This window comes from Palaemon carinicauda, chromosome 21 (assembly GCF_036898095.1).
Source record: "Palaemon carinicauda isolate YSFRI2023 chromosome 21, ASM3689809v2, whole genome shotgun sequence".
NCBI classification, from domain to species: Eukaryota; Metazoa; Arthropoda; class Malacostraca; order Decapoda; family Palaemonidae; genus Palaemon; species Palaemon carinicauda.
In genome coordinates this window covers 1,448,217-1,469,703 of record NC_090745.1, presented here as the reverse complement: position 1 = coordinate 1,469,703, position 21,487 = coordinate 1,448,217, and the positions used below count along the sequence as shown (strand labels likewise).

The window sequence follows — 21,487 nt, the reverse complement described above, 5'->3', positions numbered from 1 at the left end:
GCTTTGTGGAGATTGGTGTCCAATTTCATGCCTAGATATACCAGTCGTTGAGATGGAAGCAGAGAAGACTTCTCGAGATTTACCATGATCCCTAGATCTTGGCAAAGTCCCAGAAGCTTGTCTCGGTGTCGAAGAAGGGTCGACTCCAAGTCTGCCAAGATCAGCCAGTCGTCCAGATAGCGAAGGAGACGGATGCCGATCTTGTGTGCCCACGAAGATATCAGGGTGAACACTCTGGTGAATACCTGGGGTGCTGTGAAGAGACCGAAACACAGAACCTTGAACTGGTAGATCTTGTTGTCTAGGCTGAATCTCAAGTACTTCCTGGAAGACGGATGGATTGGGATCTGGAAGTACGTGTCCTTCAGATCCAGTGTACACATGAAGTCTTGCGGTCTCACTGCAAGTCTGACCGTGTCTGCTGTCTCCATGCTGAACGGAGTTTGTTTGACAAACTTGTTCAGGGCTGAGAGGTCGATGACGGGTCTCCAGCCTCCAGACGCCTTCTTTACAAGAAAGAGTCGACTGAAGAAGCCTGGAGAGCCGTCGACGACCTTCTGGAGAGCATCCTTCTTGAGCATGGTCTCGACTTCTGCCCGAAGGGCTAGCCCCTTTACCGATCCCATTTCATAGGAGCTCAACGGCACTGGATTCGCTGTCAGGGGAGGAAGAGATGTTATGAACGGGACGCGATATCCCTGACTGATCACGGAGATCGTCCAGGAATCGGCCGCGAGTTGCTGTCACCTGAATGCGCAACTTTGCAGGCATCCCCCCACTGGTGGACATGCAGGGGGATTGCCAATCCTAGCGTTTGCGGCCTCGGCCGCTCCCTCTAGGATTCTTGCCTCCCCTGGAGGACTTTCTGCTCTTCTTGTCTTTGACAGGAAAGGGCTGCTGCTTGGACACCTTCGTCTTTGCTGCCGCTGCCGGTTTCGTCGACTTGGACTGGCGAGGTTGTTGAGGTGCTGGAGGTTTGTAGGGCTTAGATGTAAGAGCCCTTTGGAGGAGAGAATCGTGGTTCAATTTCCTCCACCTCTCAGCTGCCTGTTCCACATCCTTGGGCTCAAACAGGTTCTTTCCTAGGATGGAAGAGTGTCTGAGCTTGCAGACATCCACGGCTGGGACCTTCGAGTGGAACCTCTCGGTCACCGCATCACGTCGTTTCAAGATCGAGTTTGCCCACAAGTTCGAAACTTGGTGGGCCAGAAACTCGATGGTACGTGTGCCTGAGAGAAGGAAGGTCTCCAGGGCCTTCCTGGTACTCTCCTTGGACAGATCCTCGGATCGCAGCAGGATGCCCAGAGACCCTAGCCAGACATCCAACCACGAAGTGGCCTGCATGGCACACTTTGCGACTTTCTCCTGACTCAGGATCTCTGTTGCCGAGAATGTCACCTGCCCGTTGGAGTCTCTCAAGAGAGACTCCCCTGGTAAGCTCTTCCACAGAGTGGTGGAGCGGGAGAGCTAAACAAGGCTCCTCCAAGATCTCAAAGTACCTCCTCTGTTGGACACGAGGAGGTGGGAGGAGCTTGTTACCAGCAGAGGAACGGCTGGAGGAGGCGAGCTCTGAAAGCTGGCCCTCAACCTTATCTCTGGCACTCTTCACCCCTTGGGACCAGAGCAGAGCCGCACTGGCCTTAAGAGGGTTTCTGAGTGCCATAGACTTGGTCCAGGACCGTATGCTTGCCTTCACGAGGGGCGGTCTCCGGGTCCTTGAACTTGTTGAGATGCCTCATCAAAGTCAGGACTTGCCAGAAGGCGTGCTCTGAATCATGCTGCTCTCCTCCTGGTGAATTGGCAGCAAAGTCTCCTGTCCCCAACTGCTCTACTTGGGGGGACACGTGGACGTTCTCCTGGGGTCTCGCTGGCTCTGGTCGAATCCTTGAAAAAGACTTCGGGACGGTCTTCGAGTCCTTCGGTTCCCTTCTAGGAGGGATGCAGGACTCCAGTGAAGAAGTCTGAGGGCTCTTCTCCGCCCCGACACGCGACGATTCTCCTACTCGTGGTGGGGTCTCTCCCATTGGTGCGGTGGGAGAAGGCCTCACCTCGATAGATTCTCCTGAGGACGGAAAAGCTTCGTTCACAGGAGGAAGAGAGAACGTCTGAGGGGGGGAAGGAGCCTTCCTTACGGACTTCTTAGGAGCCAGCTTGACCCTAGAAGAAGTCACCACGAACTCTACTCCTCTCTTCCTCTTCAGTGGGGTCAAAGCTGTCGTTGGTTTGAGACCCAAATCAGCGAAGGCAGGCTTAACAGCCTGGACGACAGCTCTGATAAGGGACCCAAACCAAGGCTGTCGACTGACAGACGCAGTGTCAGGGGGGGGGTGTCGTGAAGATGATGACCTGGTCGTACGCGCTCCTGAAGACTTGCTAGGCTGCTCGCGTTGCGAAACCCGGCGGGAATCGCGCTGGTGGTCGCGCGATGGAGAAATCGCAGGTTTGCACGGGCGACGGGGCGAGCGGGCGTAAGGGCGAGCGTTGGCGGCCGGGAGAATGACGGCGCGCAGGCAAGCGACGACGCGTTGGCGAGCGATGGCGCGTAGGGCGAGAAGGTGAGCGACTGCGCACAGGTGAGATTGCGCGTGGGAGCGTAGGTGACCTTCGGCGAGCAGGATCGTGGGCGCGCTGGAGAGTGCTTGCGCGCAGGAGCGCGGTCTGGAGAAGACGGCTGGGGCGCAGGGCCAGCAGGTGTAGAAGCGAGTACCGGGGGCTGCTCGTGGGCGCGTGCAGGAGACTTCTCATGAGAGCGCGGGCGTGTAGTGTCTCGTCCAACTCTGGAAGTGCGCAAAGGTGGGTGCGCACGATGGCGCGCAGGTGATCGCGGGCGAGAAGGAGAAAGAAGAGTCTTCTTACCTACGCCCAGATCTGGGGATCGTGGGCGCGCAGGAGATCGTGGGCGCGCATGGGGCGTGTCAGGAACAGGGCGCGCAGATGTGCGCTGGCGAGTAGGAGATCGCTGGCGCGTAAGCGAGCGCTTGCGCGTAGGTGAGCGCTGGCGAGCAGGAGAACGGTGACGAGCAGGAGAGCGCTGACGAGTAGACTCTGCTTCTGCTGCAGGAGATGGTCCTCAGCAACAGCAGGAGAGCGCTTGCACGCTACTGCGCGCTAGGAGAACGTGGGCCCGCAGGCGAAACCTGGCACTTAAGGGGCTTGCTCACATTGTGAGACAAGCCCTTTTGCCCCGAAGGGAACGGTGCCCGTTGGAAAACGGGGTGCATGGGCGCCCACTACGCGTCAGCTTCCAGGAACGGTGAAGGAAGATCCACAGGTCTGGCAGGCGTGGGAGATCGCGAACGATCTGCAGAGAGGTCCAGTGATGCAGCTGCAACGGTCGACTCACGTCGAGGAGGAACCTCTGCGGGGGGACGTCGAGGGCGAAGAACCGAAAAGGCGCCTCCTAACTCCCTTGTAGGGAGAAGGAAGACTTCTACGGCGAAGAGGAGGGCGAGCCTTGCGGCGAAGACATCCTCTAGGAGCAGGAACACCATCGTCAGTCCTCCGAAGAGGAGTCTCTGTCAGTGAACTCCCCCGAAGGGAAGAATCACCCGCAGGAGAGACCGTTGGACTCAGCTCCTCCCTCGAAGGATGTTCGGAGGGGGGAACTAAGCCTTCAGCAGGGGGGAACTGACCCTTCAGCAACATCAGCAACCAAGGCAGGGGTTTGACCCGACCCGTCGGAAGCCTCTGCCACAACAACGTCGACGATAGACAGAGGATCTACCTCCGCTATCGCCAGCAACTGCTTGACAGCTGCGCCCAACTGGATCAAGTCAAACAGGGCTTCCCTGGAGGGCGAACCCTTAAGCCCCAAGGAAGCCCAAAGCTGTAATAAATCATCATTATATACAGTGTTATTAAAATCCTCCCCCGGAGGAGGAGGAGGAGCTGCCTCGCTATGGGAGGCAACTCCCTCTCCTGAACCCCAAGGTTGGTCAACAAAAGAATGGCCTACGCTACCACTCGCCGGCCTCTCACGAGAGACCGATCGAGTGGGAGCTTCGGAGGAGGTTCGGGCAACGGAAGAAGAGTCCTTGGAACCTTCCTTCTTCAAGGAAACCCTTGAAGGAGAAAGATCAAGCTTAGACTTCTTCTTCCGTTGCCGGGAAAACCTCTCCCACTGGAAGGTAGACCACTCCCTGCAAACTTTGTCTCTATCACACCGTTGACCTCTGGAGTACGGACACAAGATGTGAGGGTCCGTCTTGACCACCGACATAAAAGTCCCACAAGGGCGGTCGGGTAAGCCAGGGCACTTCTGCATGATAGAGGTAGAGGCCAACTTCCGAACACACAACTGTAAGAAAAAGCAAAAAAGATTAAGGCTGTCAATATGCGAGGGTGAGGTAGACACGTCTGACCACCCGAGCCAAAAGTGAAGTGAATCAGTTCACCGGTGTGTGAGGGGGGAGGGGTAGCTAGCTACTCCTCCCCTACCCCCTAAGTTAAAATTCTAATGGCTCGTCATTCAGCTACGCCAAAAGTAATACCCCATGTAAATAGCGTGGTTTGTATTTCGGTTACGGAACAAATAAAATTACAATAAAATTCAGCAGCACAAGTCAATACTGTATGACTAGTTCATTTTCAAGTTGTCCCTCTTAAGAAATATAACGTACATAACATTTTTCTTCAATTTACCAGTAATTAACACAAAGTTGGCCTTTTATATCAAATTGTATCTTAAAATAAAAATCTTTAAATTTTTAGATACTGTACATAAAACATCTTATGGGTATACCTGAGTCCTGCGCCAATATGATAGCCGTTTGTCTTGAGGCTGAATGAGTAATGGCTGACACCTTCGCCTCATTTGCACATCCATCTGTCATAACTTCCTCCAGCAACACCACTTCCTTTCTTGAACAAGTCCTGTAAATATAACCAATTTTTTTAATCAATTCGTATTTTTCCTAACCATACAAACCTCAGGCCTTTAATAAGTGTATGACTTTATCGAAGGTGGAAAAGTCGTTGAGCTTTTTAACTAGGTAATCATCACAAATCTTAAAAATAATTTGTATTTGTCGTAACTATACTAAACACAACAAAAAATGCAGTCGTTTCCATTCAACTGTAGGACAAAAGCCTCAGACATGGCCTTATTTATGTCTGGGATTTGGCCAGTTTTCATCACCATGCTGGAAAGTGCAGATTGCCGGTGGTGGGAGATTTTCTTCTGATCGCTCACAGCAAACCAACCTAGTATGGGTGGCCCTGACGAGTCCTATATTAAGTGTATGATTTCAGCTTAGCTGGAATTCAGCTACATGAAAATTATTCATGACTTTAGATAGACTACAAACAAATGCTTCTATGGTCAAGGGGTGTGGTTGCTGTTTAAACTCTTAAAATATAAAAACATCATTTCCTCATCCAGTGAAGCAAGGAGTACATCTGTATATGTTTTGGCACCTGCCATAACTTTAGTCATTTCTGTTCATGGTGAGCAGATGACTTGATCAGCTAAGTAACATCAAATGGTGCTATTGGTCTTCTATACAAAAGAATACCATATAAATGCTCTGGAGAGCATGGCTAGTCTAGATCTATGAAGACCATTAACTGCAAGTGAGCTGGCAGGGAGGTGGCTACACGTCATATAAATTCTAATAGCAGAGTTTCCCGCTTCAATGAGAGCATACTCCTACTAAATGACAAGTGTTTGCATTCAGGTAGGAACAACTAGTGCACATGAGCTTCTGTGAAGCGTAAAAGTGAGCGCAGCATCAAGTGGCATGCAGGCGTGTTACCTACATACCGGTCACTTGACTGTGAAGAACCTTGCAGCCAATCCCCCACGCATGGTGGGGCACCGCGATGCTCATGAGAGATTGAGAGCAGTCCTGGGTGGTCAATGGTTTCTGCTCCTAGCCATGAGAGGAAACTTCTCAGCATGTAGGCAGGCTACACAGGAGTAAGAACGGATGACAGGTGATCTTGTTCCCTCAAGAACGAGCGATTTAACATCACCAGTAGCCTGGGGTCACAAGTATACAGTACAGTAATCACACATTACCAATCCTACAGAGAAAGATCTCATGGAGGACGAGGATCATGTAAAAGCAAGGAGACCAATCGCTGGTTCCTCTCCCCACATCTCCAGTAGAGTGACGGATATGTACCTCAAGCGTTCAAGAGATAGAAGAAGTGAAGGATGGCGCCCTTCATCCCAACCGAATGTGTGTGTGTGGTCAGTTTGACACGAGACCAGACACCAATAGTGGACGCATAATTTTCTGTATCACATACCAAGATTCTTCCCACTCTTGAATCACACCATCTCTCCCTCATAAATGGGAAAAGAATAGTACAAGTCTTATGCGATTCTATACAATCATTCTTCCTGGAAATTCTTTGATGAAATCTTTTTCTTCTTCATCTTCTTCTTAAAAGTGGTAATGACTGAAAAATCTAACTAACACAAGACAGAAAAGGATAAAGAACTAGAAGAGGGGGTCGAGATCTTTAAAACCAATGAACATGCTCCCATGGAGAAGGGGCCACAGGGCACTTCAAAAGCAGCAAAGGCAACACCAGCAGATGCCACAATTGTCAGCATCTCCACAGGAAAAGGAGTCCATAAGACACCGCAAGGGCGCCAAAAAAAAATTAAAAAAAACTTCTCCCACCAAAGGAGCACCAGCGGACTTCAAGGGAGACCAACTTTCTCGGTTGAAGTAAAAGTTGTCATCATATACATAATAAGGATATGACTGTGAACAGTCCTGCCCCAGGAAAAGGATACAAGGTTGCTAACTCTGAAAGCAACAGCATATTCCTGTGCATTTCATTTAATTTGTCCAATTTTACAATAACCCATTTAAAAAGAGAAAGAAAAAATGACATCAGCAAAAATCTGAGAACCAGCAAGAGTACATTTGCACTGCTTTCAACCTAAGTCAAAAGTGAGTGTCTAGCCGACTGATTAATAGGTAGGACTTCCCAGCTACCTACCAATAGTTATAAATATCTTATTAAATTTCCAACAGCAGTTCCAGGTTGGCTGAAATTATGCTTTTATTAAAGGACGATGGTTTGTATTCATGTTCAAATCAAAAGCCTTCTGAGGCTTTGAGATATGCTGAGTAACTTATAACATTTGTGTCTGATAAGACGCAAATGGGATAATATATACCACCCATCTTTTCATGAGGGGTGATCATCTTTCTATGCTCTTTGACCCAAACGAAAGCAACATATACAGTGAGGGGCAAAATAATCATACCGTACAGTAACCCATAGAATAATAAAATCTGGACAATGGTACTTAAATTTCGTAGGCTATGTGAGCTTAACCCTTTCACCCCCAATGTACGTAACGGTACGTCCTTGCAAAAACCTGTTATTTACATGTTTTTGCATATTTTTGATAACTTTATGAGAAACTTCAGGCATTTTCCAAAAGAATGAGACCAACCCGACCTCTCTATGACAAAAATTAAGGCTGTTAGAGCAATTTAAAAAAAAAAAGATACAGTATAGCAAAATGTGCTTGAAAGTTCAACATAGCTTGGGGGTAAAAGGGTTAAGTTTTACCATGGATCCTTTTATTCTGAATATAACCTCTTATAAATATTCCCTAACCCTGATGCCATTAAATTAGGATGTATATGTCAGTGGGAAAGGAATTTCTGGGCCTCTTGGAATTAATCTGGCCAGTATTATTATTAATTCCACTAATGAATCAGGTACATTGCTTTGATCTGGGCATAAAGTTAAAATCTGATGTCAAACTATCAAAAATTTTAAGTAATTTTTATTTTTCCTAACATACTTACCGAGAACTACTTTCTTAGGAGTTACCTGTAATCTCCTCTCAACCGACCAGAGTTTTGTGTAATATACTGTACCCTACTTCCGTTTTCTATGGAGGACTAACCCAGGAGTAAGGAGAACGTGCCCTGAGGGTAGACCTGAGCTAGGTCAGCGTTAGCTTGGGTCTCGCTCGTCAGCAAGTTCCTCGAATGGTACAAAAAGTCCCTTCAAGGGCAGAAAGGCACTCGGGGAAGGTAGGGAGGGCCATTACCCGAAAGTAGTTCTCGGTAAGTATGTTAGGAAAAGTAAAAATTACTTAAAATTTTTTATTTGTTCCAACACAGAGACTTACCTCGAACTACTTTCTTAGGAGACTTACACTTTAGGAGGTGGGAGTGTCTTCCTGACCTTCAGACCCATCTAAGCAGACGTCAAGTAACCTAGATATGAACTAGGTTATACAAAACAAACCGGAAAAAGGAAAGGTAGGGCAAACTACACAAAGAGCTCACGTTAGTGTCTAAGTACTCACCCTTCAAAATATTTCCTGATGCTGAGTCCAGTGACGAAGTTGCAGAGACGTGTCTCTTCATTGGTTATATATGTGTGGTTATCTCCGGTAGGGATAGGAAAACGGGGATTAGGGTGAAAAGGAACGAACCTGTGTCTCCTGGTTTTGCTATCCACGATTGCACCTGGGGCTTCACCGTTAAATCGCTTGGAGCGAAGAGATGATTGTCCCAATGGAAAACCCGTCCAAAGACCTCCTTGAGTAATCCTTGAGATAATGGGCAGTGAAGGTCGACTGGTTCGACCAGGTGCCCGCCCGAAGGATCTGGCCCACTGCCATGTTCTTCTCAAAGGCTAAAGAAGTGCTTAGGCCTCTAATGTCATGTGGCCTAGGAGTACCTGGCAGGGTCAGTCCCTCCTCATTATAGGCCCTGGCAATAACTTGTCTCAACCAAAAGGAGATGGTATTCTTCGATACCTGCTTCTTCGTAACACCCGTAGAGACGAAAAGACTTTTGATACCCGGCCAAAGATGTGCAGTCCTCTCAAGGTACTTCCTAACGGCACGGACGGGGCACAACCTCAAATCCTCTGGATTCCCTGTCTTAGGAATGGCTAGCATTGAGAATCCCTCGAACTTTGGATCCCAGACTGCTGGATTCTGGGTTTTTGCCACGAAAGAAGGGACGAACTTGAGGGAGATTTCTCTCCACCCCTTCGAATTAGAAACGTTGTAAGACAGCCCATGGATCTCTCCTACTCTTTTCGCAGAGGCCAAGGCCAACAAAAAGACCGTCTTGAAAGTGAGATCCCTGTCTACAATATCTTTCAGCGGTTCGAACAGGGGACTACTTAACATCTTCAGAACCCTAGCCAAGTCCCACTGAGGCACCCTAACGGTTTGAGGAAGGCAGTCTTGTTCAAAGCTCCTGATAAGCATAGAGATGTGTCTAGAGGAGCCCAGGTCGATGCCCTTCAGAAGGAAGACTTGACCCAAGGCTGCACGTACTCCTTTTATAGCTGGAATTGACATCCCCACCTCGTCTCTGAGATGTACTAGAAAATCTGCGATATCCGGGACCGAGGCTTTGAGGGGCTTGATGTTCTTTGAAGCACACCACTTCGTAAAAGCGGCCCATTTTGCTTGGTAGACCGCTGCCGAAGATCGTCTCAGATAACGCGACATTTTTTCTGCAGTTCCTGACGAATATCCTTCCTTCCTCAGGAGTCGCTCGATAGTCTCCAGGCGTGAAGGCGTAGAGACTGCGGGTTGTCGTGGAACCTGAGAAAGTGTGGTTGTTGTAGAAGATCTGGCCTGTCGGGAAGTGGCCACGGAGGAAGACATGCCGGGTCTTTTAGATCTGCGAACCACTATTTCTCCGGCCACCAGGGCGCTACCAAAGTCATCCTTAAGTTTCGGGCAGCCCTTACTCTGTAGAGCACTTGCCTGATCAACGTGGAGGGGGGAAAAGCGTACACGTCGAGGTTGTCCCATTTGTGCTGAAAGGCATCTTCCAAGGCCGCCTTTGGGTCTGGGACAGGAGAACAAAACACGGGGAGTTGTGCGTTCAGCCTGGTTGCAAAGAGGTCCATCACTGGGGACCCCCATCTTTGAATGATGAGCCTGGCTACTTCTGGGAGGAGGGACCACTCTATTCCCACTATCTGTCCCATCCTGGGATGAACCTTGCCGATATTACTATCTGGTTCGACTCTGCCCAATCCAGGATCTCTAGAGCGCGATCGCACAACTCCTTTGACTTGAGGCCTCCTTGCTTCTTTATGTATGCGACTACTGTGGCGTTGTCGCACATCAACGCCACCGTGTTTCCCCTTAGAAGTTCGATGAACTGCAGACAAGCTTTTTGGACCGCCTTCAACTCCAGGACATTGATGTGTAGGCCTTTCTCCACGTCCGTCCAGGTTCCTCTCGCCGTCTCGTTGAGGAGATGTGCTCCCCATCCCTCGTTGGAGGCGTCTGTGAATAAGAGCATCTCGGGAGGCTCGGTCGCGAAGGGCATCCCCTTGAGCGTATTCGACCGGCAATGCCACCACTCCAGGGAGGGTATTGTGTCTGGCAGAACTGGGATTAATTTTTGGGGCGAGTCCAGTTGGTTCCAGCAACCCTTCAGGTTCCATTGGATACTCCTGAGCCTGAGCCTCCCTTGGGGAACCAGTTTCTCCAATGACACCAGATGACCTATTAGCCTTTGCCAGTCCTTGGCTCTCCTGGGTTGCCCCGAAAGGAAAGGCAGAAGGATCTTTATTAGGTTGTTCACACGTTCCTCTGTCGGAAAGGCCTTCACTAGTCGGGAATCCAGTGTCATCCCCAAGTAGGTCATCCTAGTGGAGGGCGACAGGTTCGATTATTCTGGGTTGATCATGATACCCAGATCCTTGCAAAATTGAAGCAGCTTTACACCTTGCTCCCTCAAAACGTCCTCTGAGGAGGAAAGGAGCAACCAGTCGTCCAGGTACCGGATGAGGCGAATACCGCGCTCGTGAGCCCACACCGAAACTGTCGTGAAGACTCTCGTGAATACCTGGGGAGCTGTTGACAAACCGAAGCAGAGGTCTTGAATTGCAGGATCTGGGCACCCCACTTCACCCGGAGAAACTTTCGGCTTGAGGGGTGGACCAGGATTTGAAAGTATGCGTCCTTGAGGTCTATGGTCATCGTGTAGTCTTTTTCCCTCAAGGACTGCAAGACCGACTTCGGAGTGTCCATTTTGAAGTCCGTCTTGCAAACAAACTTGTTGAGAGCTGACAGGTCTATCACCGGTCTCCATTCCCCCGTCGCCTTTTCTACCAGAAATAGTCGGCTGTAGAAACCCGGCCCCGGATGTAGGACCTCTTCCATGGCACCCTTCTCCAACATTGTGGACACTTCTTCTTGAAGGGCCGCCCTCTTCAACGGGTCCTTGGGTGCCAGCCACTCCGTCAGGCTGGCCGGAATCAAAGGTGGAGGTTCCGTTAAGAATGGGAGCCTGTACCCTTCTTTCAGTACGGATACTGTCCAGGGCTCCGCTCCGTGAGCCCTCCATGCTTGCCAATATCGTCTGAGGCATCCCCCAACCTGAGGCTTGGGCAGGAGTAGGGCCTCTATCTCCTCCTGGAGGAGCGGCCTGAACGGCCTCTCCTGGAAGCTGAATAAGCCATTTTAAAAGAGGCAGACGCCGCTGGAGCTCCTCTACAGGGGGGCTGTGGTGCTGAAGCCCAAGAGGAAGATGGGGCGTCTCTCCTCGTCAGGCTAGGAGGGGCCTGAGAAGTAGAGGGCCCATCTGATGTTGACCTCTTGTAGGAGGGCCTCCTTATTGGTTGAGGTCTGGGAGTGCCCACTTCCTTCCGTTTAGCGACCTTCTCCATTATCTCCTCCAGCTGTTTTAAGGGGAACAAGGAGTCACCCCACACAGGAAGGCTCCTCATAGCCCTCGCCTCTCTGTCCGGGATCTTCCGGGAAAGCTTCGCCAAGATAGTATCCCTCTTGCGCAGTACCCAGTTCGCTGAAAGGGCAAGGGACTGATATGTCAGGAACTTCAAAGTCTTGCCCCCGGAGATGATAAGCTCCTTCAGTAGGTTTTGTTGCTCCGGGTCCGTCAAGTCATAGGTGGCCTGTACCCCTACCAGCGTGGAGGTCCACCAGTCCAACCAAGAGGCGACGTGCACTAAGTCTTTCGACATTTCCTCCATCATTGCCGTCTCCGACTGCGAAAAGCAAATCAGGGCCGATGAGGCCCTGTCTTCTGGGGCACCCTGTCCCAGAACTTCGAGGGAAGGCTCTACCTTGCAGGCTCCCGGTCGCTGCCCTTCTGGCACATAAAACTTACTCTGGGACCTGAGTCCCTGTAGTAACTTCGAGGAGCTCTGTGTCTTGGGAGCCTCGGCATTGCCCGCCACAACCTTACCCACGTGAGCTCGTCCCAGGACTAGATCCCTGGCCACAGGAAGGGCCAGGGAGGTTTTCTGCTGCACGGGTGCCTCCATCAACCGACTCAGGCTGGACCTCCAGAAGTCCTCGTCGGTTGGAACAGGTTCCTCAATACGATGATGCCTTCGTATCAGGCCTATTACTCTCCGATTCGCCGAGTCCTCGGTCGGGGAACCTTCCCTGCCGTCAGCAGTACCTTCTGCCTAATCCCGGGGAGCCGGGTCACCGGGCACTCCTACCGGGCGCTTTGGCTCTAGATCAACGGGCACCCCCCTGCGGTGGCAGCGGTCTGCCCCGACAGGAACCTCTGCACCAGGGTCGGGTGTCGGGACGGGAATCGCCGTGTCGGCGAGAACTACCGTTCGTACAATCTCTTTGGAGGACGAGGACGCGGTTCCCGTGGGCTGACCCGACGTAGGAAACCGTTCCTGTGAGTCCAAGGGCCGAGCCAGCTGTGCTGACCCGACCAGGCTGCCCATACGAAAGCACGGCTCCCCCCCCTGGGCGGGGTGAGCCGGAAGCTTCGCGGTCTTACGCCTGCCTGAAGAGGCCTTCTCGCATTGCTCCCTGCGAGGGTCATACTTGCGGCTGGACGAGGGCCTTCGTGGCGAATAATCCCTGGACCGTCGGCTAAGGGAACGTTGAAAATCGCTCCTACGGGGAACGAAGACCCATTCACCATCGGGGGACCTACTCTTCCTGTACTTCCTCCATGGTGACCTGAATCGTTTCCTACTGTATCTCGAGTGGGACCTTGAGCGGGAACGCCTGCTCCTGGACCGCTCCCTCCGCCGTCGGCGCTTCCTCCTCGCTTCACCTTCTGAAGATATCGAAGAACCCGACAATACTGTACAACCCGATCGACGGACGGGAGCGGGGGCCACGGAGGTCTTCGCAACCTGCTGAGTACCAGAGGTCGAGGGTTGTAGGAAAGAATCCGGAACTGCCGTCAGAGGAGCTGGAAAGGAGGTCGGTCGCACTACACTTGGGAACCAGGTATCCAGGCCCTATTCCATCCGCATCGGGGACCTACCTGGCGTTTTAGGGAGCCTCCACCCGAAGGGCTCACTTACCGTTGAGTCTAACTTCTCGTGGGCGCTACCAGCCGCTGAAGTACCTGAAACACAGGCCCACGAAGCGGGCAAAGAGACAGGCACAGCGTTACTACTCCACATGGGGTCGTCGAAGGAGACATGCCCCCCAATCACAAGGGCAGTCTCCAGAACCCCCAGACACAGCACTATCAGGCTACCCACTAGCCTGAGAAGGCCCAGCAACCCCCTCATCATATACATTAGACTCCTGGGGAAGAGCCCTCGGCACTTTCCCCGCAACGGACTTACCTCGTCCCCTACTCTGGGTAGGGGAAGAAGAGACAAAAGCCCCGTCGGAACGTCCACTTGGCGACGGTAACGGCGAAGAGATGCTAGACTTCCTGGGCGAACGTTTCGATGACTTCTTCTTTTTCGTGCCATAACGCACCCACTGGATCTCATTCCAGTTAACACACTCATCGCACGTATCCGACGGCGAGCACACTCTGCCTCTACAGGAAGAGCAAAGGGAATGAGGGTCCACTTCTGGCTTAGAAAGGAACGCTCCACACGACTTTCCGGCTTTAGGCCCAGGGCAACGGCGGATCTGCTCCATCGCACACAACCACAAGACACAGGCACAAAGGGAACAAACAAGGAATTCACTTGGGAAACACAAGGGAAGGGAGTGAACACGCGAGAATACAAGGGAAAAGCACAGAGATACCAAGCGGTAACCACGTGGGACACACGAGTCGGGACACAAAGGGTCGTAAGAGAATGAGAGCGGCGTGATGGTATCACGACGCAACCAGAGAATTTACTGACGAGCGAGACCCAAGCTAACGCCGACCTAGCTCAGGTCTACCCTCAGGGCACGTTCTCCTTACTCCTGGGTTAGTCCTCCATAGAAAACGGAGGTAGGGTATACTACACAAAACTCTGGTCGGTTGAGAGGAGATTACAGGTAACTCCTAAGAAAGTAGTTCGAGGCAAGTCTCTGTGTTGGAACAAATCATGTTTTAAAAAATGGCCAGTTTTCTGATTTGTTGGCACACCCGGACATTTAATGTACAAATAAATCTCTCAAATCTTGAGTAACTGCGATTGAGCTATATAAGCCGTATGCTCTTAGTACGTACGATTTTACCCCAAACAAGCAATTACACTACTGATTACACAATAGCCAAGCCTTTAGTAGCTGACTTGTTGTCAGGATTACTACTTAACCTCAAACAGGGATACTGATAAAGTTTTACTGTATTACAGGGTATCATTTCGAACAGAAAATATGGGGTAGTTTGTAGCGTGCCGGCCACCCCCCCCAAATTTTGTTTATTATCGCTCCCACTGTTATCTTGTGTAGAATTAGATCATTTGGAAATGGTCTACGGATCTTAAATATGTGCTTAATCGCACACTTTTATGTTTTTTGCCAAAAACCCTAAATTACCTGAAAATTTATATGTGGCTCGAGTTCTTACTCCGGCCACGAATCTTCTCGCTCCCGTAGTTAAAAAAACTAGCTGTAGTTGGCGTTACGATAGCGATAGCACTGCTGTAGTGGCAAATTACCGAACTAATCGCGGCCGCGGTACTTTTGAAACGACCCAATGATACCCCACTTGACCTGCGGATTAGCCTAAGGGCATTTTTTTGCCCAATCAGAATTCAAGAATTCAAAAATCTCGATCATACCATACCTCACACGAAGCACGCTCGTTCTTTCTAGTGCAGAGTCTGCAGACACCATGTCGTCCGGTGCTACATCTCGTGTTTGTGAAGATATAATTAAGTTTGACCAAATTAACGACCCTACTTTTTTTCAAGTGTTTAGTTTCATGGCCACTAACAATTTCAGTGATTACTTGTATTTGAACCCGGACGATCGCAGTGTACACACTAACTCTATAGAATCGCAGTGGCACGTTTTGAAAAGGACTGTCATACCTGCTTTCGGCACACGGAAACACATGTATGACAGTTATTTTTCAAATTACTGTGTTCGCAAGCGATATCTAGAGGGATCAGAGTGTCAACTGAAGTCATTCTTGAAATTAATCAATCGTGTTTACCCTCTCAAAACTTGCCAAACCCCATCAACAACGGCCGCTACACACACTTCTCCTGGACCATCCATATCTCCCGGTCCATCCCGCCCATCGAAAGTCAGAAAGATCGTCAGCGCGTACCCCGAAGATTCGGAATTCAGCGATTACGAATTATAATCATGTAAGTACTCATGGATTTCAGTATATAACTACTTAGTTAATATTATTGTTGTGTAAGGGGGGGGTCCAAGGGGGCTGCGCCCCCCCGGGTAAGGACACGGCTTTTAGCATAGGTTAGGTGGGTTTTTTAAGTTAGCTTCTCCCGTCGTACTCGTAGGTAAGGACACGGCTTGTAGCATAGGTTAGGTGGGTTTTTTAAGTTAGCTTCTCCCGTCGTAGTCGTAGGCAAGTAAACTGTTGTGTAAGGGTGGGGGGGTCCGGGGGGACGAAGCCCCCCTGGATAAGGATACGGCTTTTAGCATAGGTTAGGTAGAACGACGGCCACAGTTCTGGATATTACCGTTTTCTACGAACTCGATTTTAGAACGGCGGCCACAGTCCACCCCACTTTATAATATTCCCATTTTCTATGGTTGAAAACGGACCTGGCCGGCACCCTACGATGGCTCCAAAATATGTTTTCCTGTAGTAAATACAACGGACCTTTTTCCATAGAAAAGTAGTTTTTTCCCTAGGTTACATTACCCTGAAATACAGTACAATAATACCGGGATACTTACCTTACCTTATTAGCACTTAGTCTACGTTCAGTCCAGCAAGACTACGTAGGTTTATGGATTCTCGGTAAATATTTACCGATGCACTGTCATTGCCGTACTAATTACAGAAACCTAACATTCCTCTGCATACAAACATAGAATACAGAGAAAGGAGGACACCACTTAATTCAATAAACTTAACATGACGAATTAGAACTAAATCAATAAATTAAAGATAAACGGTGTATAAGTAAATAAGAGGACTTTCAACCAACTATAGGCTACGGTCCACACTAACCTATTGAGTACTAATACCCTCAAAATAAAATCAAAAGATGATTATTAATATAGACATTGATAATATAATTGTTAAAAAATCTAAATATATCAGATTATGTTGAAAATAAGTAAAAATCAGATAAGTTATGCTATGCGGCTGAATTTGAATTGGGCTCACTTACCATTTGTAACAGCCGCCCTCAAAGACCTTTAGCGTGAAATTTATTGGAGATTCGTGGTTGTACGGGAGAAGAACTCTTGGAACATTCAATTTAGAACAATCTACTTTCACTTTACAAATTGTAAATAACGAAATTAAAACGATAATTTGGCGGGTGAAATGCATCTCAGCAGCCATGCTCTCCCGACCGAGAGCGGTTATACAACTAAATTAGAGAGCATCACTCAAAATTTTTTCAGACTCGCATATGAGAAATATCAATCCAATATACAAAGTGGTTATCGAATAGATATTTTATATTATCGAATAATAATTCGTACTATCCTCCAATTAATTTATTTAGTTCCATTAGCCCTGTATTAACGCAGTATTACCAATCAATTCATCATGATATCTTAGAGATTATACTAAAGTATATATGATTTATCTTAAGCAAATATGTATCTTCTTTAAAGTTAGAGTGTTCGATTTTCTATAATTGCTAGATATAATGTAAATAGCTTCGAAAGATACATTTTTTTTTTATGATATGCAATATGCAAAATAGATACAAAACGAATAAAAATTGTCTATCAATATTTACAAACTGATAAGCATCAGATTTATAAGAGCGATATTTATGATCTGATGAAAGTAGTAATAAAATTTAAATCAATATACCCAAATATCTCACAAAAACATTACCATGCCCCTTTCGCTCTGCTGGGGGTGATCCAGATATCACGTGTATTGTATAATTTTTCTCTTGTATACACAAGTTTTTTTTTTCTTATAGAGAATATATTTTCCTTTTATGAGCTCCTTTTGGGAACAAATATGTCGCTAATGGAAATACAATATATAAAAGTGAAAAAAGGAACAATGAGAAAAAAGAATGGTAATTCAACCGGTTTATATAAGGTTCAAATTTAAATGTTCGAGGTACTCAGTATAGAGGGAAACGGATGGACTATTAAGCACAAAATTGGAAGAAGAAGAAGTAAAGACAACTTATTTTGGAGTTTGATATTAATTATGTTTATGGTGTTTGTGTAGAATGGAAATGGTAGGAGTACGGTCATTATAGAAGAATCAAGTGGAAATAATATTTCTTGGATATTCTTAGAAAGAATATCTGATGAAAAATGACGAGCCATTGTGAAGAGTTGTGACTAAAAGTGCGGTTTCGTTAAAGGGTTATGTAACTGGTGTCTTTATTATAAAACAGTGACAGAAAAACGGGTTTGAAGGTAAAAATGAACTTTACTTTATGTTCTATAGACCTATGAAATGCATTTCATAGTGTTAAAGAAAGAGGAGAGATCCAGAAAAGCTAATTAGTTTAGTTAAAATGAGAGCCTGGAACAAGGTGAAATTGTTTGAAGTTAGACATGGTTTAAATCAAGGATTATCTCTTAATCCTTTCTCTATGTGGGTGTTTTGAATATACCAAGCAAATGGATTTGAAATATCTTTTATGAGAATTGTTATATTCAAAGGATCTGGTAGCTATGACAGAGACGATGGAAGTGTAGAAATGACGAAACTCTCTTGAAGGTAAATGTAGGTAAACTTTATGCTATGGTGTCCAGAAGGCATGGAGAACATAAATATTTATGCAAGATAGACGAGGCCTAGATTCAAAACAGGTATAGGCCTAAATTTAAATAATTGTGATCTACGTTCTGATATACTGCAGAAATTGAACTTCAAGATTTGTTGGGCCTTAATCAAGCCAGTAGGCCTAGTGGTAATTCAGAAACGTATTTAGGGAAAAAAAAACAGGAGACCCTTTACGTCAATAGGCGTAGGAGGAGATGATGATGATGATTTAGGAACAAAAGTTTGAGAGAAATGAAATGAGGATTCTGTAGTAGATTTGAAGGATGTCGCAGTATAAGGCTGACAAATGAAGAAATTAGAAATGCCGGGGTGGCGAAGAATAAAGATTATTGACATGATAAGAGTATGCACTGAAATGAAATGGTCATGTGATAAGGATGGGTGAGGAGGGCTTGGATGGGAGCTATTGTGGGGTGGAAGGTAAAGCGGAGGTCAAAGGATTAGATAGTGTGATAAAATGAATGAGAATTTTGGGAAGGGTTTGGTGGAGGATGATGCCTTCAAAGTAAATAGCTTGAGGGGATACATCAAAACAACATGTTCCTTAGTATAGGCATAGTTCCTAGTTCCTATCTGTTCACTCCGCAAAATAAGTTTGTGGGCACTCTATCATATAATAGATAAGTGTAAAGCTTTTAAGCTTATTACCTCTACTATGGAGAGCTTAAATGAAGAAATCCTTGACCTCCGCCAACGAAGTTTGAAGGAGTTATGCTTACGCCCCTTTTTATTTGTTAGTGAACAACTTCCCGGCCACAATTTTACTCAGAGTAGTGAAACTTTCGGGGGATTAATTGTTGAGACGTGGAAGTGATAAAATTTTGAGTCCTAGGTCAAGGGTCAAGGTTGAACAAAAGGTCGATCGAATTAATCCTAAAATTAACCTCAAGTTCGCACAGGGTTGCCACAGAGACTTCAAATCCTCCTACGGTCTGAATTGATTTTGGGAAAGGCAAGCTGGTTTCGAGAAATAAGCTGCCGTGGTGGAGGTCTGTGCTCTCAAAGTGTTTTTCTAGTACTTACTACTGTAATCTAGTTTTTCTTTATTTGTTGTACTATAAACAGCATAGAGGTTGGGATAAAGGCAAATCATTCACACCCAATGTAATACCCTTCTCGATTATCCTATTCCGTGACTCGCCTTTCCTCTTATCTTGAGATCGTCCCTTATATTCACTCCATCTCCGTCGTTTCCTTTTCCCCTCATTACTTTACTCGTGCTCATATTCTTTCTCGACTTTCTCTGCTTGTTGACACTTCCAAAATCTAAAATCAGCTTTTGCAGTTTTCCTATCCCTATTTAGCATAGTATGACCAGCAAACATTGTCAGTCTAATTCCAAATTACAACTAATTTCACAACTTCAAACCCGATAAACACACACACACACACCAACTTATTAGACACTCCCACTTTGTTGCTGTGACTTGAAGCGGGAAAAAAAGTTGTCATGCTCCAATGTAAGCAAAACGACGATACCACTAAAGGGTTATTTGGTCCTTTGGCTAGATAGTACTACAGTGGATCCCTCTCAGGTTACGGCTCATTTTTCATTTCCGCACATACCCCGAATATAAAACAACATTCTCTCTCTCTCTCTCTCTCTCTCTCTCTCTCTCTCTCCGCCATGTGATGCAACTAGCAATTATGTGTTGAATACTGCTTTGAAAGACGTGTGTTTATTGATTTTTTACAGCATTGTGTATTATTCTATTCTATAACTTACGAAAGAATATTTGATATATGCTTATTTACTCCTCAGTCGTTGCTCCCAAGGACCAACAGGCCTGATAAAAAATGCGATTCTTATTCATGAGGGCCGTTTTTAATCATGATTTGTTCGTTTTCCCATAGGCCTATAGAGACGAGCATGATAAACAATACACACTGCTTTCTAGATTAGCACGTCTTTTTTTTTTTTTTTTTTTTTTTAGAATTCGTAGCATGTTATATTGTGTTATATTAATAAAAACAGGGCCGTGAGGGTACCAAATTTAGCTGCATATTTTGTAATCTTGCACAACTTCATGCCATGAATATTCGTACGGTACCCGCACATCTCTTAGTACAGTATTAAAGTGATGCATCGGCTCAGACCAAACAGACAGAGTTTATAACACGCCTTTGCCGTGACGTCATGCAACATGTACAGTATATAGATTGTGCATTTAATGCGGCAACTCAATTATTGTTACCGCCTCCTACTTTTACAGTATGGAAATCTATATCCTATAATATTTAGTAGCCAAACTTTAGAATTCTCTTCCTGCATCTGTGTTTTACCTTTAGGCCAGACCATATTCCTCATTTAAAATAATCACTCTTAGTCCTAGGGGTGGTTAAAATGGTCACTCTTAATCCTATGGGTGGTTTAAAATGGTCACCCTTTGTCCCGTGGGTGGTTAAAATGGTCACTCTAGTCCTTAGTCCTACGTGTGTTTAAAATGGTCACTCTTAGTCTTACGGGTGGCTTAAAATGGTCACTCTTAGTCTTACGGGTGGCTAAAATGGTCACTCTTAGTCTTACGGGGGGGCTAAAATGGTCACTCTTAGTCTTACGGGGGGCTAAAATGGTCACTCTTAGTCTTACGGGGGGCTAAAATGGTCACTCTTAGTCTTACGGGGGGGCTAAAATGGTCACTCTTAGTCTTACGGGGGGCTAAAATGGTCACTCTTAGTCCTTACGGGGGGCTAAAATGGTCACTCTTAGTCCTAGGGGTTGCTAAATCCCACCCATTTCCTTCCCTTATAATTTTTTACTTGTTTATTCGAGTCAGGACAAGTGGCCCTTATTCTTACATACACGAGAAAAAGACTTAGACCAGGCGGCTCTCATAAAGGCACATTTCTTCTTTCGTTTAATTTATGGCAGAATTGTTTCAGTGTTGATACTGCAACTTGCATCACTGCATGAATGGGTAACGACACTGATTGCCATTTTATGAAACAAATGCTTGCAGTTGGCCAATTGCATCTTTCGGATTCATTATCCATTTTATCAGCATCATTATTGAATTTTGGGGTTATGGCCTCATATTTAGTCCCCCCAGACTGCCTCACACATTTCTTTTTTTTTAAATTAGTTGTTTTTCTATGTTAATACTTTTTTTTTTTCATGTCGACAATTTTTCAGATAATCATAAAGATGAGGGTCATTGCACGAAATTACGAGTTAACTTGGTCCATCTGCTTCATAAGTAAAATCGGTTGGTGCAAACATCCTTACTTAACAATATGACGTCGATAACCAAAACAATTGTTACACAAACTTCAGCTATTTTATTTCCATGCTACAAATAATTTATACATCGCTCTTATAGGCCTATATTTCCTTGCATATAATTCCATAGTCAAAACTTTCAACAGTGGAGAGCCTCGAAGAGGTAGGAACTTTGTTCTACAGCCAATTCTCTCTCTCTCTCTCT

General features: G+C 46.7%; 1 protein-coding gene across 1 annotated transcript in view; it reads right to left on the bottom strand.

Moving 5' to 3' along the window:
• Gp210 (nucleoporin 210) overlaps positions 1-16,671 on the bottom strand; it is a 97,953-nt gene extending 81,282 nt beyond the window's left edge. The window contains exons 1-2 of the mRNA XM_068344774.1: positions 16,462-16,671; positions 4,742-4,872 (exon numbers count right to left, since the gene is read on the bottom strand). Coding sequence (XP_068200875.1) covers positions 4,742-4,872; positions 16,462-16,637 — 307 coding nt within the window. The 5' untranslated portion in view covers positions 16,638-16,671. The remainder of the gene's footprint in view (positions 1-4,741; positions 4,873-16,461) is intronic.
• Positions 16,672-21,487: the final 4,816 nt, after the last annotated feature.